Raw genomic sequence first — 15,225 nt, forward strand, 5'->3', positions numbered from 1 at the left:
GATGAAGGAGTGAAAGTGAGGGAGATGAGAGAAGAGGAGAGGAGGTAAACCTCCAAAGAATGAACATCATGAGGAGGTGGAGAAGTAAAGAAAGGTGGTGTGGAGGGAAAGATGAGGTGAAGGACAAAAAGAGGAAGTATGAAGATAGAAAAAAAGGGGCTGGGAGGCAAGGACAGAGGAGGAGGAGGAGGAGGAGGAGGAGGAGGAGGGGGCAGAGAAAAAAGGAGGCAAGGTGAGAAAAAGGAGGATGAACTGACAAGTTGTAAAAAGTGACATAAGGAGAAGAGGACATGAGAGGGGATGAGGAGGAGGAGGGTGAGAGGAAGATGAGGTGGAGGAGGAGAGGAAGAGGACAGGCAAACAGAGGAGAGAAGAAAGGAGGAGCAGGGTGAAGGAGAGAGTGCAGCACTTATTTCTTAATGAGAGGCAATCAGACCGACAGCTATTTTCTCCCATGGCGCTATTTCATCTCGACCACTGGAGTCATCACACACACACACACACACACACACACACACACACACACACACACACACACACACACACCCACACACACACACACACACACACACACACACACACACACTCACCCACACACCACGCTCCATATTTTTAAAGTGGCCTTCCTGAAGTTATTGACACTCATGATCTCATTCACACACACGAGTATAACGCTAATACACACACACACACACACACACTCCTCTTCAAGGTTAGACATGTGAAAAGTGAGCTGACTGTGAATTAGGATTTAATAGTGAAGCTACACACACACACACACACACACTGTTTGCAGACATCAGAGTGGGGTTGTGGTCTACCTGTTTGATCCTCTGCAGCAGGGGGGGCAGCCAGTCCTTGTTGACCTCACAGTGGCTGTCCAGGAAGGTGAGGACCCCGGCCCTCGCAGCATCGGCCCCCCGCACTCTGGACCTGATCAGACCTGAACAGAAATACAACATAAAGCCTTCATCTCGTCCGCGTCCACACACATAAAACACGTATCCCCTTTATACAGCCCCACATATTCACCACATCTGTTGGATATGTTACGTATGTTCATTTCTCTGATGAGTTTGGTTTTCATTAGTTATTTGATGCTAGAGAATTGGGGTGAAACGTCATGATTGACAGCTGGGATTGACCGTGGGGTGCCCGTGATTGGGTCGGGCGGGTGTATGGGCGGGACCTTTCACCCCCCGATCCCTACTGCGCAGACTCCAAATGACGTCACCATATTTTGGCTTCGTTTTTGTACAGTGGGAGGAAGTGGACACGCGTCGTCCGTCTTTATATACAGCGTATGATTCATACATATGTTAAAGCCCGTGCAGCCTCCGTGCAGCCTCCGTGCAGCCTCCGTGCAGCGCGGGCGTCACTTGGATACAGCCGATATCGAACATGCAGCCGTCAGAGCCGCTAAATTGAAATCCTCCACTTTGCCTGCTGAAATTGATTATTTTCAGGGCGGCAGATCGGATAAGACAGTATATATTCAACTTTCACGCTCACGAACTGTGACTATCAGTTACACACACTCCTCCATCCTCCTCCCACACACACACACACACACACACACTGCCTCACTGCTGCGGGAGGACAGAATACCTTTCAGCATCAGAAGGGAATGGAACCCTTAACCTCGGCATTGTTAGTGCCTTGCTCTCCCTATTGACATCCCCTATCTGTCTCGCTCACTCACTCTCTCAGTCAGTCAGCAGAGAGGGAAATCGATGCGGGGCTCTTAGAGGCCCCGTCAGACACGGACACAACCTTTTAACAGGCCCATCACACTCTGCATGTGTGTGTGTGTGTGTGTGTGTGTGTGAGGGAGAGGAAGGTTAGCGTCAGGAAGAGAAAATGTGTGTGTCGGCTGATTGTGGTTGTGTTGTAGAAAGACAGACAGAGTGTGTGTGTGTGTGTGTTTAAATGGGCCTGTTAGGGAGGTCTCCCTGATGGGGGCCAGTGTTCTCTTCTATTTGGACTAAATGGTCTAATCAATACACCCTGACATGAAGACGTGCTGTGTGTGTGTGTGTGTGTGTGTGTGTGCGTCCATCTGAATAAGTCTGTACACATGTGCAAGGCTCACTGTGTGTGTGTGTGTGTGTGTGTGTGTGTGTGTGTGTGTGTGTGTGTGTGTGTGTGTCGCCCTGACTGTGCGTGGGTCCATTGTGAGTGTGTGTGTCGGTGACATTGTACGAGGGGCCGTGAAGTTTCACGCTGCTCTGTTAGGCAGAGGCTCAGCCAATTAAAAATCCCATTTCATCCTCAATAAGGCTTTATTTTCTGGATGGATGGACACACACACACACACACACACACACACACACACACACACACACACACACACACACACACACACACATATAAACTGGACCCACATACAAGCAGGCACACAGATACACACTCACACATACAGTGCAGGAGAGGCTGACTTTGTACAAAGGAGAGTGTTAATGTACATTAATAAGTCTCTACCCGTCACAGCTGTGTGTGTTTGCATGTGCTACTGTATTATTGTATGTTTGTGAGGACAATTTAGAGTTTCAGACCCACACTGCATGAAGTGGGCGCGTATGTTGGATTCTCAGGAAAGGTGTCGATACTGTTCAACAATCCATCAACCAACAATCCTTTGTTTGCTTGTAGGATTAAAGGGATAGTTCACACAAACATAGAACATCTCTGGGTTGCACAACAGCCTCCTCATAGCTTCAAAGCTGCCGAAATGGTTTATTTAGCGATTTATTGGCAATGCGACGATTGTTTGGATCATACTCAACATTTGAATGACAAGATGAGAAGACACAAGCTTCCTGCACGAACTGAAGTGAAGACGCAACTGCACAAATATTTTAAGTTGATCCCGAAGCTGTAGGAATCGTCTTAATGGCCGTACAGAGACAAGTAGCAAAATGAGAGAAAAAGAGAAAGAACTAAAGCTCCCGGTAAGTTTTGAGATCAAGTCTGAGCTGTCTAACAAACACATCAACAGGATCTTGCCACACACAGTCAGTGTGTTTGTAAGCTAGCCATGGCATCTGGCAGCTTGTGGCAAATAAATACGGACTACAAAAACACTCCAGCCTTTAACTATCCACAAATGAAGCGATCTGAAACTACCTTTCAATTAGGTTTAGGTTAATGTTAGGGGAAGAAGCTAGGGAACGCGTTATGTCAGTGAGGGTCCTCACAAGTATAAAAGTACTTGCTGAATGTGTGCGTGTGTGTCAGAGAAGATATACAATCTCAGCCTGGTGTGTTTTTATGGGCATTAAAAAGACAATCAAGTCAGAAGGCCTGAAGCCATAAACTATTAACTAGCCGAACTGTGTGTGTGTGTGTGTGTGTGTGTGTGTGTGTGTGTGTGTTTGTCAGGGTGTGATCAGCATGACTGTGCTATAATGAAATCCTTCAGTGACAGCATGTAGGACAAGTGTCCCTGTTGTTAAAGAGAGAGGGTGAGAGAGGAAGGGAACGACTACAAAATATAAGAAAGACATAATGAGAAAGAATATATATATATATATATATATATATATATATATATATATATATATATATATATATATATATATATGATGAAGATGAAACAGAAAGTGAGAGACATGGCAGAAAGGTACAAGAGAGATATTAGTGCAGCACGTCTGATATTTTGAGGTATTTCTGTGCAGTAATCTGAGGTCAGATTGCACAAAAACAAGCACGCTAGAAGTGTTTTCTGCTTTAGTTTGCACCGGTGAGAACGGTGCTATTTGAACTCAGGTGGCACCAAATAACAGCAATGACACGTCTGAAAATGTCCGTCTGTCAGTCCAGAGTGAGAACGCAATCTGAAGCAACCAGAGGTGATGACGCTCTAATGGAAGGGTTATTGTGAAGGGTTAAGTGTAGCTGTGTTCACACTCACACTGTAGAGCGTGAATGCCAAAGTTATTAGCCGAAACGGCTTGAAACCTTTGTGCCTCTGTGGTATATAAAAGGCCGTTGTATAAATGACAGGCTCCTGTAATTACAATGCTGTCAGAACGTTTATAACAGTAGGATGCACGCTCTGGAAGTAAATCTTACATTTCAGGTGTAATTTGCAGCTTTCAGAGGGAGAGCTTTTAAAGGCTCATACTGGTGGGTTTTCCTGTTTTTTATATCCATGTCAAACACGATGGGAAAAAGAGGTCTTGTTTTTTTTTTTTTGACAGTGTCTTCACGGTCTGCATGCTCTCTTTGTTGTGGTATTTTTCTTAATATTGCACCATCCTATTATTCTATTCTTTATTTGGTTCTCCGTCTGCTTCCACAAGGTGGTTGTTAGTCTTCCTGTTGTCCACCTATTACTATTTATAGGTACGGCATCATATACCAGTTTCAACTCCGTGAAGCTCCCGTACAATCACCCGGGATCATCTTCAGTGGAATAACAGGAACCTTTTCTGGCCTCTAAACATGCATTTAGCTCCCAAAGACGCTCATGACCCCATCACATTGTCAAGCTGTCATGTTAATTTGTGTATTGCATTCATTTGTATTCTATATTTAAGAGCGTGGAGGCAGCTCCAAATGGATTATATAGAAAAATGATAAGCATAGCCATGACGCATGGCTGTATCAACCATTCAAATGAGGAACAACATCCATATTTAGCGTGACTGAGGTACTAACTCTCCACTGGTTGTCATTTATGATTTTGCCAAGTTATGTATGATTTTGTTTTTCCGCTCTTTTCTGGCATTTTACAAAAGAAGAAGTCCGTTTTTAGGTTGTGGTCTAGCTTTTGAATTTGCGATATATTTTGGTTTCAGCTCATGGAGAACATTTTCTCTTTGGTAACATTTCTTATGTGACAGTCTGCGTCTCTCTGGGCTCTATTTCAGAAGCATCTCCTGTCACTTCAATTCACTTCAGGTCATTTCAGCTCTGCACTTCCATATGTGGCCAAAGATGAATGACTGTCTGCCGGTCCGTCTGTCTGCGAGTGTGTATATATGGAAATGTTTAGACAAGGGGATGAAAAGGCTGGATGTTTTACACACACACACACACACACACACACACACACACACACAGTATACTGCTGACAAATGTATGCAGAGACACACACATACAAAGGCAGTACGGATGATTAAACATGCACACAAACATGTTAAAAATGCTAACGTACACTCTCACACACACACACTTGTCGTCATACCTTCTCTCTTGTTGTTGCGAATGCATTTGACTTTGGGCAGTTTGGTGAGAAGCTGACAGTCACTTTCTGTAAAGACACAAAAAGCACAATAAATTCAAAAGAACAGAAGCACGTATAATAGAATTGAATAGAATACTGTAATATATCTCGATGATTTTTGACTCTGCAGGGAAATTAGCAGCTCGCTGAAAAGCTCTGCAGCAGCAGGACGGCAATTCAAAGCTTTCAGTTTGACAACTCAGACATTTGTTTAGTTGCTGTTCAGCTGACTGTGTGCTCCCGGCTGAATTTTTGAGTTGTATTAATATATTATTTTAAATATAACTGTCTGCTGTAATAGATGTTCACAACAGTACTCTGGTGTGAAAGTGTCACAAAATGAAAAGAAGAACAGTGAAAAAGGGAGAAAGAAAAACAGAGCTGCTGGGATGTGAGTCATTTACAGAAGTGAAATTAATATTTAATACATGTTTTGGAACAACAATAGGATTTGAAAAATAATGCCTGTTCTGACAACATCAAAATTAGATTCAACACAACTCCATTATTTCTGAGTTAAGTGCAGTCATTCATTGTAATTCCAGAATAGTGGAAGTAGTAATGAGAAAACTAGAGATTCTTCTAATAACTGAGAGGTGAAGGACAGTTTATATCCAACAGAAAACAATTATTCTCATTATTGATTATTCTGCTAATTGTTAATAGCGTTATGTTAACGATATAAGATATGAAACAGAGAAAAGCAGCAAGAAGTACTCACATTTGAGAAGCTGAAACCAGAGAATATTTTGCATTTTTAATCCACTAATCGATTAATTGGCTAATTGATTCAGCTCTATTTATTATCTGGCAGTTAAACAACATTTATCTCATCATTTTGTCGTTAGGTTTATTGTTATATGTTGATGTGATCGGTTTATTTTTTTTTCCATTATATTCTTGAACACAAGGGTGCAAACCTAATCATTCTACTAAATGACTAATTAACACTTATTTTACTACTTACTTCTCATTGAGGGCCACAGGGAGATAAAAACTGATCACACAAGTGCAAGTGGTTGAACTGACAGTTCTTTACGACTCTCTCTGCTATTGTGTAAAGAACAAATATAAAAAAAGGTTCCTTCAGTCACACTGTGTCAAAGTTTAGTGGCCCTGAACGACTGGAAACCTCCATCAGACGTCTGGTCGCTCTCCTCTCCACCGAACTTCTCCTTTCAAGTGCGAGCTCTTTGTGAAAAAAGGCAAGAAAACACTTTGAGCCAGACAGAAACGTCCTGACCCATTATGAGGGTTAATCCTTGAAAAAAGTTATTTTGTGAGCTGAGGTTCAAAAACTACAATTTTCTCCCAAAACTGAAAGTTCAGTCAGGACTCGCAGCTCCCAAACCCCACAACAGACGCACGACATTTAATGACACCACATGCCGCGACTCGAGAACCAGCAGAGAAGGTGAAATAGAAAACGTCCAGCTTCCTTCACTCATTGCAAATGCAAACTTGACCAAACCTACAGAGACCAAGCCTAAATATTGGCCATACGATAGGACGGCGGCTCAACCGTCTTTCTGGTGGAGACAGAAAGATTCTACTGAGGTCCAGCAGGATGTTAGTGGGGAAGAAAAGGATTCATGATCAGTCAAATATCCCAAAATAAATCACTGCGAGAAATTAGGATTATATCTAATGGCCAGATATAAACGTTATTTAATGACACATTGCTGTGTGGGAGGAAGTGAAAGGAAGTTCTTCAACAGCTTTTCCTCAGCCTTCGTATTCAGCTGTAGGGTGACATGTTTGAAGCGTACATACAGTATCGTTGACGCTATTTATCCTGTTGTTGCTCATTTGCAGATATCTCATCTTTGGTTCGTTACTTGCACATATCGGTCTCCACTGCTGATTGCACCTTTTCGCTGCCTCCTCATCTGTCTGATCTTTTCTTCACAGTCTAAATGTGAGACTATTTAACCTTCATCGCTTGGATTTCCACGTCTGTAGGTGTGTGTGTGTGTGTGTGTGTGTGGCACCATCTGTCCTGATTGGCTGTCAGGTTGGTGGCTCAGCAGATGTCTTTGATAATAGGATCATCAGCAGCTACTGAGCCGCCAGTTTCGCAGTGCATGTTCTGCAAAGTTGTTTTGTCCTTACTGTAATAATTGGTGTTCATGTTTTCTCCTCTCTGCTGAGAAGAAAGATTTTAAGTTTCTTTTTGTTTATAGTTCATGTCCGTGTCTCTGCATTTCACCAACTACTAACCGAAGCCCCATGAAGCAGACAGAAGGCAGGGAGGAGGAACCAGAGGCTCAATTAATTTTGGCAAGGCAGCCATGTCTTCGAGACCTTCACTGGTGTTGAGGGAGCTAACACGATGATCGATCTCACTGTTGACTTTTCAAACTACAGCGCTGAAGTTTTTGTTGGCTCCCTGAAAACATTTCAACGGCGACTTAAAGTTAGACTGAGGCGGACGAATAAACTTCAGACACAGATGATTAAACTTTGTGTCAGTGAACTCACATAAAGTTCCCGGAACAAATCAAATGTCGTGATCAGGTCTTTGATTACGCGTCTCCTGAAGCTGCTATTTCACTGCCCTTCTATAAACCGTCATGAGTTTTCTGTTGCGTGTTTATCACTGCTGTACTCCCTGGCCGTCAAAAAGCAAAGTGCAGACATACAGTTTCTGATCGTATCAAGGTCAGCTCATCACATGGATGAGAACGTATTTTCTAGAGAGCAGAGAGAAAAATGGAAACCACAGCTGATCAGAAATATTTCTGCGATTGCTCCTCTTGCAAGTGTTCAAAAGCGTAAAATAACTTTAACTGACTGTCCCTGTACATCAGTTACTGCACTGCAATGTACTTGTACTTCACTGCTTCAGCACCTCCACAACATTTAAGTGGAAATATTGTACTTTTTACTCCACAATATTTATATGACGACTATTGTTATTAGTTAGTTAATTAAGTTACTTGATTAAGAATGCTTCTACTAAAAAGGCTGTTATTATTCTGTATTTCTGTGTCTGTGAACAGGTCGTATGAAAAGACTAAAACCAACAATGTCTTAGTTGGTTCCTACTGAAGACTCACAAATATATACAAATAGTTTTATATGTAGAAAAAGTTCAGTTCTTTCCAAGGACACCTGGACACTGTAGTTAGTTAGCGAAGGTTACTCAAACAGGAGTTAATAGTACATTTGTTGGGGACTATTTTCAGCGGCGGATTAATCCACACAATACTTGTTAGCAGGATACATTCATAGCTGGAAAAATAAAGAATATCCATGTAAGAATCTCAATACTGTCAAAGTCATTGCTTTAAGTTACATAAACAATTTTCTTTTGTCTGTTTGGTCTATTTCACCTGGACTTTGTGTCTCTCTGGAGACGGAGAGGACACAGCTGCAGGCGAGACGCCGTTCATGCACAGCTCGCCGGTCTCCTCTTTGTCCCAGAATGGAGGTCCCTTTTCATCCCCATTGTAATCCTGAAACTGTGGACCCAGCTGCTGTGGACACATTCCTCCCCCTGACCTGTTATGTAGGTCTCATCTTTGTTATCTCTGACCTGGAAGAGACCTGGAATGTGTGTGTGTGTGTGTGTGTGTGTGTGTGTGTGTGTGTGTGTGTGTGTGTGTGTGTGTGTGTGTGTCCAGCTGCAGCTCACCGTCGTCACTGAAGTCATCCACCAGAATGATCTCATGGATGAGATGAACTGGAGTTCTGTTCAAAACGCTGGAGAGACAAAAGAAAATATTAGTGTCAAATATGCACAAACACAAGTATACAGCCAAAACAAATGCATGTGCAATATACAGGAAGCTGACAAGTAAATGCCAACATGCACACACACACACACGCTCAGCTTCTCATGAATCCATTATGTACGCACTGCACGCCATATGAAACAACATATTGAAAATGTCAGCCCAAATTCCTGTTATGAAAATGTATGACGTGTCGCCTCTAAAAAACTATTTCATTAAGAGGGAGATTGAAACATAAAAAATTCATAACTTTTACTGGAAGAAAATAAGAAAATGTGTTTTGTTCTGGGTGGGTTTCTGCTCCATTTTATTTTATTATTTCTACTCTTCAATAACCTCTGTGTTCATCATCCCCTCAGGATAAGGCTGAGGAGGAGAGAAGGGAGGGAGGAGGAGGAGGAGGAGGGGGGGGGGGGGGCAGAAGGAAGATATAGAAAGGTAAAGGTTAAGGAGGGAGCAGACAATAGATAGGAGGGGAGAAGGGATGAAGAGTGATGGAGGATGAGAGCGAGGAGGAATGACAGGAAGGAGGGAGGGAGGATTGTAGGGGATGAAGGAGGAAAGATAGAAGAGAATATGAAGAAAGAGGACAGCAAGAAGGGAAAAAAGAAAGAAAGGATTAAAGTAAGGTGGATGGCAGCGATAGTTGGGGGTAGTAAAAGAGGAAAGCAAAGGGTGGAGGAGAAAGAGGGGGATGGAGGAGGAGAGACGCATGGAAGAAGAGATTATGGAGAGAAAGAAGTGAAGGTGTGAGAAGGAAGGAGGAAAGGAGAGAGGAAAACAGGCTAGGGAAGGATGGAAGTAGTGATGGAGGGAGGAAGAGAAGTAAAGGAAGAAGGAGGAAATCAAGAACAATCAGGAATAAACAAGAAATGTTGTCGGGGACGGGTGGAGAGGATGAAAGTGGGACGGACGACACGGAGCAGAGAGGGAAGGAAAGATGAGAGGAAAGTCGAGAGGGAAGGAGAGAAAAATTGTAAACACACACCATTTTGTGTGTGTTCATAATGTTGTCATGAATTTTATAAGATGCGTCATTTTATTCTGTTTTCGGATCGTACTGAAGATCTAAGTCTCTAAAATGGAACAAATATATCATCTTACCTGTAAAAAGTCAGTCCTCTCCTAAAACACTGCAGTTAGCAAACGTTACTCAAACAGGGGCTGCAGATTAATACTCATTTAATGCTCTAATTAGTAGTATGTGTGGGATTTGAGTCAAAATAAAGTGTGCATTCATGGTAATGTGCCTTTTAAAAACCTGGCCAGTTACAACACGTGAAAATGAGCCTTTTGAGTTCATTCTTGCTCATTTGCAGTTCTTTTTTTCTGTTTCCTGTTGATAAACGAGTGCTGTCTCCGTCGTATTAACCAATAAAATAAAACTACATTCAAAGAAATAAGAATGAGGGAACAAAGGTGCAAGGGATCAAAGTATAAAGGAGCGATCTGCAGGAGGAAGGAGGGAGGGCAGACCGTCGGATGACTGGAGTGAAGTGTGAAGGAGGGAGCGAGGGATGGAAGGAGCTGAACCTGATAATGTAGGAGGAGGAGGTGTGGAGCGAAACTATGAGTCTCTGAGGCACCGGACCCCATCAGGAGGAGTGATGGATTCGGGGGGGGCAAGATGAAAGAGTGAGGGATAATAAAGGCGGAGGGGAGGGGGGAGAGAGAGAGAGAGAGAGAGAGAGAGAGAGATGGCAGGCTAGTAAGGGAGACAAATAACCCTGATTGTAACTCTCTCTCTCTCTCTCTGTGTGGAGTCGAGGAGCGATCAGGAGAGATGGATGAATGGATTGATGGATGAGATGGAGGGAAAGAGGGGAGGACGAGGAGGAGGAGGAGGAGGAGGAGGAGGAGGAAAGGTGTGGGGCAAGCAAATAAGAATCAAGATGGAAGGAGGGATAAAGATGGAGAGATGAGGTGATCAAGTAGAAAGACAAAAGTGTATTTATCTCATTAGATCACATTAAATCCTCCACTGAATACATCTATCTATCTATCTATCTATCTATCTATCTATCTATCTATCTATCTATCTATGTTATAGTGAGGCAGACAGACATGGATGGATAGACATAATCTCTTTTCTTTCTTTTTTCTCTCTCTCTCCACCTCCTCTCGTCTATCACACACACCCACACACACACACACAGGAGTTCCCATTCTCTGGTTCACAGGCCACTAGCTATGAGGCTTAACCTCCCCTCAGGCGTGCTGAGGGAGAAGCTATCTTCAGCTCACAGAAAATATTATCACCGCTGACAATACCGCAGTCGGCTGCCACAGAATAGCAGCTCTATATCTGCGCCGCTCATTTCCAACACTCTATATATCAATTTTAGGGGGAATTTTTTGAAAATTTTTCATTACCTACAGCTGCCATTTGGAGAGCGCTTTCAACCAAAGTGCCTCGAGAGCGTGCATTTTCAGAGCAGCATGTGTGCCCCCCCCCCCACCCCGGTGGGAATTCAACCCCACTCTCTGTTGCTAAATGGGTGCTGCTGTACGACTGCCAGGTGACGGGTTCCTGTTCCCACAGGAGCCTCCCGTGCTCAGTGCGTGTGCATTCACAGCAGAGTGGGACAATTTGGATAAAAGCGATAAAAAGCTGCTACCACAATGCATAGTTCTTCAAAGACCGGGGGGGGGGGGGGGGGGTCAACAGATTGCAGCTCCTCAGTATCATCAAATGGACGACTGCAGCAGGCACGGTTGATTTCTTTCTGTTTAATTAATGACTGATTGATTTTGTGTCTTGTCAATTGGCTGAGACTGGCGACCTGTCCATCGCGCACCCCGCTTCTTGCCAAGTGCATGCTGGGAAAGGATCCAGCCCCACACAACCCTGAACAGGATAAGCAGTTTAGAGAACGGACAGATGGATGGATAGTCAATTAGCTCGCTAACTATAACATTAGGCATATTGTGAAGCAGGTGTGGACTGAACTTGAGTAGCAGATTTTATCATTTTGTCGACATTCAGACAAGTGTTCAAACCGCAGGCCTGCTTCAAGGTCAGGAGCAGCTGTTTTTATGTGATTTTGAATGAATGATTGTAACTTTATGGCACGGTATGTCTTCAGTATATAAGAGAGATGGAGAAGAGAGAGAAGCATGGGATACTGTGGGATGAGACGAATGATTTATTCCACTATTGTTGTGAAAACAGCCCACTTCTCATCTCATGAGTAACTGTTAACAGTTTTGTTTTTGTTTTGTTTTTAGCCACACTAGCAGTTCTAGTGGCTCTAGTCCACCACTTTGGTCCAGACTGAGTGGCTTTTAGATGGATTGCCATGAAATTTTGTGCAGACAATCATGATACCCAGAGAATTACGTGTTGGATTGCATGGATTGTCATGAAACTGCAGATATACACGGTCCCCAGAGGAAGAAGCCTCGTGACACTGACTTTTCCTGTAGAGCCACCAGGTGGTTCAAGTTTTCTCTTATCCATTGAAAGATTTCAAGAAATTAGATTTAACTTTCCATGTAACCCCATCATCAGGTCCAATTTTAATTGTGTCCAATACTTTGGTTTATGACCAATTACCTGAATACAAAATGCCATTCCCATCAGCCTCGGCTGTACTTTGTGTTTTGTGCTAATTAGCAAATGCTAGCCGCTAAACTGAGATGTGAACATTATAACTGCTAAACATCAGCATGTTAGCATTGTCATTGTCACACCTTAGCATTTAGCTCAAAGCATCACCGCAGCTAAGAACAGCCTCAAAGAGCAGCTAGCAGACTCTGTGTATAGTTCTTATATGCTAAGGTGTCTTAGTTAAGGCTATCTACATATTTCCATAAAATACATTTGGAAAAGAAATAAAGACAGATTTCATAAAACGTCCATCATTTGTGAACTGCTCTCATTCACTGTTTACATACACAAATGGCATTACACTAGGCAGATTATGGCTTGTTAAAGACTGGAAGTCTGGGAGTTCGACTCTCAGTCTTGGGGCTTTGGTCTTAACTGTGACTTGCAGCCTCTGAGTTTTGTCTTGTATGTTAACAGCCAATTTAGCTTGCTAACTACAATAAAGGCAATGTTACCAGTTTGTTCAGGCTGTCAAACAACACTTCACTAAGACAGGACAGTCTACTGTGAGTTTCTGTTCTCCAGTTGTTAAACCACTTGTTAGTCTCCGCTGGTCCTCCATGAAGGCAGCCGATGCTACGAAGCTGCAAAACCTCTATTACAGGTTTCAGATTGTCTCGTCTCTCCGTTGGCCAGGATTTATGGATTTATTTACACCTGAGAAGTGATGCTTTCAACTGTTGTGAGCGAGATATCTTCTGCTCTGTTGGTTACTGTAAAAACACACTGCAACCCCCTCCTTCATGCATGTGGGGTATTTATTTTACTCCTATTGTAAATCAGCTGCAGAATTGTTTTTTCCGTAACTCCATTCCCAACAGGTGAGGAGTCAAATTAGTTTCTACTGTTCATGCGGTGTTAGATTTTGCTCACAGCACAATTTTGTTTCTTTTTCATCCACTCTAAAGCTCTCTCCCTTTCCATCTTTCTCTGTTCGTACCTCGGCTCGCCTCCCTCCCTCCCTCTCCCCCCCTCCCTCTCTCTCTCTGCCTGATTGGTTAGCTGACAGCCAGTTCTTCCATCCTCTACCTTGCTGGAGTAATTCATCACTCCTTTTTCTCTCCACCTCTGCATCCACCACTCTTTCCATTCATCCGCATCCCGCCATCTTTCTCCAACCAATTTCTCTATCAAGACCTCTGACAGCGAAGGAAGAATTTCACTGCAAAAAATGAGATGTCCACTATTTTCTTATTTACCTTTAAATGGTACTCAGGATGAGATTATTATTATGTTTCAATGAACAATATCCCTTCAGATGTAGCTTTTTAAAATTACACACTGCACCTTTTTCACTGCATGTTAAATCTTCCTCCGACAGAAAGCCTCTCCCAGCAGATCCACAGAAAGTGTTCTTGGACAGAAATCCTGATTCAGCCACTCAATACGTTCTGTTCTGTCTAACCACCAGTGATGCATTGTGCTACATATCTGCACCCAGTAAATACTGTCTCATCACTGCTGATCTACAGTGCTACACGTCTACATTCATCAGTCCCAGTCTGGTGTCGAAAGGCTAGTTTGTCCAAATTAAACATGGTCTTGTCACAATGATTTATATCTATATTCACTAATTACTGCTGCATGACGTTTATTTAGTGGATGCGGTATTTATCAGCCCAACAGTGATAATCGAACGCCTCATACAATGTGATGCTACAGGTCAGCATCCTGTAAACACGCACTAATCTTGACAAATATTGTCTAATCACAGCTGAAGTTGGAAGCCAAATGCATGTATTTAGTAAATGCTGTCGACTCAGGAATGTTAACAGATAAAACAGGATTCTGTTGAAGATTTTTTGGGTGACTACACAAGCCAAAATCTGTGAAGAATCAAGGCAAATTAATGTTTCAGTTATACAACATGTTTGCAATGGTGTGCAAGAAAGAAATACAAATCGAGATAGCAACGAAGAAGAGCAGGGTACAACAGAGAAGCACTAAATGCCATATAAAACAGTAAAGTTGCAGTAGAAAGCAAAGACTATAAATCTGCCTCATGCCCTCGTCCTAATAAATCCTGAGAGATCAGTTGAAGAAGAAGTGATCCGGACTCTTTACTGTGCACTTTTAGGACCACTGAATCAGAAAGTGCTGAGCTGGTGCTGATCTAGAGGGAGAGATCTCTCGCTGTCTTTTTCCCATGATGCTCCTGTGGCTCCCCCCATAATAAAGGAACCTTTGCTAGCTCAGGAGGCTGTTTTTTACACACACACACACACACTAAACCCATTAAAACCAAAATATGTCCTCAAAAGCTCCACGTCTCTGTTCTCTCTCGCTCTCTTTCTTTCTCGCCCTCTCCGCCTGCTTATCTCTCGCCAAGCGGAGACGTTGAAGATGAGATCAATTTTCGGATCTGAGCTTGATTAAATATCGACAAGGCCCGGCTCTCCCTCAGAACGCAACTCTTTGATCACGAGATGAAAAGCTCTCAAAGTGCTCATCATTGTCTCAGAAATCAAACTTATTAAAGTTCGGCCTGCATATCGTCGAGCCCCAAAGCGCACAAAACTCCCAAATTACACCCTTTTATAATGTAATTGTGGGCATTCAGAGCGCTTTCAGTGTTTTCAGAGCCCCCGGAGCAAAGCATGATCGCAGAAAGTGAAAAGAAAACTTATCCAGCTATTATCTGGCTATTC

General features: G+C 42.9%; 1 protein-coding gene across 2 annotated transcripts in view; it reads right to left on the minus strand.

Annotated features, from left to right (window-relative positions):
• Nucleotides 1-15,225, minus strand: part of galnt14 (UDP-N-acetyl-alpha-D-galactosamine:polypeptide N-acetylgalactosaminyltransferase 14 (GalNAc-T14)) — a 124,055-nt gene that overhangs the window by 28,566 nt on the left and 80,264 nt on the right. For both annotated transcript variants that reach the window (XM_070925700.1, XM_070925701.1), the window contains 3 exons: nucleotides 8,868-8,935; nucleotides 5,192-5,257; nucleotides 822-943 (listed from right to left, as the gene is read on the minus strand). In XM_070925700.1, coding sequence (XP_070781801.1) covers nucleotides 822-943; nucleotides 5,192-5,257; nucleotides 8,868-8,935 — 256 coding nt within the window. The remainder of the gene's footprint in view (nucleotides 1-821; nucleotides 944-5,191; nucleotides 5,258-8,867; nucleotides 8,936-15,225) is intronic.

The sequence above is a fragment of the Enoplosus armatus genome, chromosome 19 (genome assembly GCF_043641665.1).
Source record: "Enoplosus armatus isolate fEnoArm2 chromosome 19, fEnoArm2.hap1, whole genome shotgun sequence".
Lineage (NCBI taxonomy): Eukaryota > Metazoa > Chordata > Actinopteri > Centrarchiformes > Enoplosidae > Enoplosus > Enoplosus armatus.